The sequence below is a fragment of the Sesamum indicum genome, linkage group LG15, assembly GCF_000512975.1.
Source record: "Sesamum indicum cultivar Zhongzhi No. 13 linkage group LG15, S_indicum_v1.0, whole genome shotgun sequence".
NCBI lineage: Eukaryota > Viridiplantae > Streptophyta > Magnoliopsida > Lamiales > Pedaliaceae > Sesamum > Sesamum indicum.
The window spans coordinates 5,711,800-5,716,054 of NC_026159.1; the positions used below are offsets into that span (position 1 = coordinate 5,711,800).

A 4,255-nucleotide genomic window follows, 5' to 3' on the forward strand; every position below is an offset into this window, starting at 1 on the left:
GTAAGAAAAAAATTAATTTCAATTTTTAAGTTAATGTCTTTTTAATTTTGTTTTTTTATCAACTTACTATCTTAACTTTGCGAAATTCACACTTTTCCATATATGACTGTTGTTTTATTGATTTTTCTGTCGGAAAAACATCACATGTTGTGTATATGTGAAAAATATCCCATCACATGACCTTAAATATCACATGTACACTGCATGTGATATTTTTTCGATAAAAACTTGGTTGAAAACAGTTAAAAATGACAAATTTTGAGGACAATTAATTGAGATGGTAAATTGACACACATGCAAAAAATAAATTAAATATCAAAATATAAAAACGATGATAGTTCGAATGAAAAAATATGATTAACTCGATTTTTTTATTTTAATTTCAATTATTATTACAAGTCAAAAAAACTCTAACATACATAGATTATAAATTACTTATAAAAATACTTATAGTTTACCAAACACTGAATCCTCGTACTATGGAAATGACTCATCCTTATAAAGCAATAGGGATTTTGCTTCTTATCTAACCATGATGCAATAAATGTTACATCCTTTGATGAAAATATTGTTCTACTGCATAATATATAAATGTTATTTAAAATGAAAATATCTTAATTGAAATGAAATCATTAATACACCAAGCATATGATAAATAAGCACAATAATACTAAAAATATGATTGATTTTATGTAATCAAACCTAATTAAAGTAAGAATTTTCCTCACAACTCTAAAAATATGAGATGTAGCTGACGAAAAATGGTGGATTAAATTTTTATGTCAAATTTGACGAAATCTTTAATTTTTAAAAACATATTACATAATTTAAAATAAAAATTCCAATCTGCACCAAAAATCCAAAATACTAATATTATCAATAAATTCCATATATAAATCCCATTAAAAAAAAAGTGCAATCTTTCGAAAATTTTAGAACTTATAAATCACCAAAACTATATAATATCCTTAATACTAAAAAATATATATTATATATATATATATATTGGGAAAATGTGATTGCACAGACAACATTAACAGGTAGTGCAGACAAAGCTAACTCTTGCAATCCTGTGATGTGAGAACAAAGTGTATGAAACATAACTCAGACAAAAGCAGTTAATTACTCCTAATCCTACATATATATGTAAATAATTGTAAAAATAAAAGAAAAAAGTGAAATTAAAAGCTGGGAAAAAGAAAAGCAAATCTAGGACATTGAGACACATAGAATTAACTCATTTTTACTCCATCTATGTAACCTCCACGCTACCCAAAAAAAGAAAACATCTGCTGATCTCTACTGAAGCGCAAGAGAATTTCTCCATCATCAATCGCTATCACTTCCACCGTCGCCATCACCTCGGATTGATCCAGGGTTTGCGTTTGAATTTTGATTTCATCTGGTGAAGTCGTGGACGAGGCTCGGCCTGTCTGCCACGTTGAATCGCCAGGAGAGGAAAGGGATCCCGCCGTCTGATGATGATGAGTCCAGGTGATCGTCCTGCTCTTCTACGAAACGGAATTCGTTGCCGTAGGCTGAAGAGTAGCACGGCGTTTTCTGGGTCTGATGAGCCCAGGAGTTGTCCACGGAGGGCCCGCCGTGGGTGGTGGCTGAGGCGGCGGCTGCTGTGGCTCTTCTTTCTTCTTTCTTGAAACGGATGCCGCAGGCATTGCAGAGTGACTGTAAATGTTGATTGGTTAATTAATCCTTCCTCGCTGAGATTAAAAAGTAATGTATAATGAGAGTGATTTGTTTGTTACGTACCTTTGGGCCTCTTGGGCCGTTCCTCCAGAGGGGGGTGGAGGTGGTGTCGCAATTAGCGCAGCGGCGGGCCAAGAGAGGGTCGCCGCCGGAGGCAGCACCGTTGCCATTGCCGCCCCCACGGTGGCCCTTTGAGGCTGAAGGCGACGGGGTGTGCTTAGACGGGAGTATGTTCCAGCCGAAGTTAGACATGCAAGAAGAGCGCTTCTTGACCTCATGATGATTACTGATATTCTCATTGGTGAGACGAGTGGACGGAGTGCCTAAGGAAAGAGTACAGTCAACAGAAGACGACGGAGACGACGACGGCGCGGCCGAGGCGGAAGAGTAAATTTCCTCCTCATTAAAACCTCTGTAAAACTGGGCGCCATTGGAGAAGAGCATTGAGAATGAATTGCCTTGTGAGTGGTACGTCCCGCAGGTACAAATGCTACTGCACCTGTGCATCATTCTTGATGAAAATACAGAAATGTAATAAAATGTTATTGAAGTTGAAAGAAAAAGGGTTGTTGAGGGAGAGAATGAAGAAGAAAAGGGTGTGGAGAGGAGAGGGAAATGAGAAATGTATATAGAGAGTAAAAAGGGTGAGTAGATGAGCAAAGAAAGTACTAGGAAACAGTAAGATTGAGAGGGATATGTAATAATAAAATGTTTGAATTGAAACAAGAAAACTTGGGATAGAGAGCTGGGTAGGAGATCAGAGTTGTCTGTTAGCTTGATAAAGGTAAGAAAATGGCGAAATAACAGTCAGCAGAATGCAGAACTCCACGTTGTCTTCAATCAGACAACAGTTTGGTTGCCCATATTCTTGAATATAATGTTGCAAAGGCGAAGGAAACTCACAGTAAACTTGGATAAAAATAGGGGTGCGCAGAGAAAAGCCACAGATCAGAGGCTGCACTGCACTGCAGCGTGTAATTTAGTGTGGAAATACACAATGTAATCCAACGTTAAATGTGTGTGTGTGTATATATAGGCGCTCAGCTGCCTATAGATACACCTATAGATACAGATTTCCCCCGGGGGGGCCCCAGTGGGGTTTGAGTGGCGAAGGGGGGAAGTGAAGTGACGACGGAGGGTTGGTCATTGGGCAGTCAAAAGAGCCCACGTGACTAAGGGGAACAGTCTTCCATGGATCTGCCTTCTCCGATCACGAGGCAACTCTCTCAGGCAATCCATCAAACACTTTAATGTCCGTATCCGTATCTCTGCCTCCTCCTCCCTGCCCTGCCCTCCCTCCCAAGATAAATGGAATTCACTGTACATTCTAATATAATTTATTTAGTATTTATGAATTTAAAACCACAAAAAAAATATATAATAAATAATTTATTCCAATAAAAACAAACCTCAACAGTATTTAATATAATTTTATAACCTCATAAGAATTTATATGTAATAAAATCAAATTTTGCAAAAATACCCGTGAATATTGAACTGCATCAAATCTACATGTGAGCTTAATTACATTTAAAAATAATTAACAAATTTTATAAATTTTAACCAACGAATTGATTTATTTATCGAATAAAAACTTTATAAAAGCCGTCTACATATAATTTGATCAGTCTATATATAATTTGATCAAACTTAAAAAAAAAACAGTGTAATTATTCCTAAAAATAATAATCTCTACTCCCAAGACGGCAACAATTGGACTCACGGGACTAAAGACCTTGATTTGGCTCCCTTTCTTGCTTAATCAAAATAATAGTTTTCATTAATTAATGTTGTCTAGACATGCATGTTGGAACCATGCGGTTTTACATAATTTTAAATTTAAGTAATTCTCTAGATTTGCAAGCTTTTATTTAATTATTATGGGAGATAAGGGGTTTTTTATTTACATACCAATTAATTAAACAACAAAACAAAAATTAATCAACCATAACTTATCAAACTAATTGAGGTTATCTCGAGAAATATAATTTTATTTAGAGAAATTGAGACTCCGTTACTATAAAATCAGATATTTGAATCTCATCAACGTGTGGGTCAGTGTTATTCTACTTAAATAATAGTTATTAATTTGTTGTAAATAATTGATATTGATTACACAGTTTTTAATGATCCACGTTCGTGATACAATTATAATTGATTCACTCACGATCACTATAACGTCACTGTAACATTTTTTTGTTGTGTCGATAATATCTTAAAATTACTTTTTGTTTTAGTTTATTTTTCTTTTTTAAAATATAATTCGTAGGTTTGTGTATTTCATTCATATTTATATTATATTTTAAAAATATAAAAGATTATTTATTATACGCACATAAGGACGGCGTGCCAGAATTATAGTTTATTATATGCATGCAAGGACATCGTGCCACGATGACTAATTAGTATAGAAAAAAAGTCCTGTACACACAAATAATGATTGGCGGCACCCGTCACAATAATTTTTAAATATGACAATTATACCTCTAATTTGATTTTTAGAAAAACACCTGTTACTTCTATTTTTACAATTTCCAATAAATAGTTTTGA

The 4,255-nt window shown here is 34.5% G+C and overlaps 1 protein-coding gene across 1 annotated transcript; it reads right to left on the reverse strand.

Moving 5' to 3' along the window:
- On the reverse strand, positions 1,258-2,820 carry LOC105177994 (GATA transcription factor 18-like). Its single transcript, XM_011101318.2, has 2 exons — positions 1,768-2,820; positions 1,258-1,683 (listed from the first exon to the last, which is right to left on the reverse strand). The coding sequence occupies exons 1-2, from the start codon at positions 2,212-2,214 to the stop codon at positions 1,399-1,401; spliced, it is 732 nt and encodes a 243-aa protein (XP_011099620.1). The 5' UTR covers positions 2,215-2,820; the 3' UTR covers positions 1,258-1,398.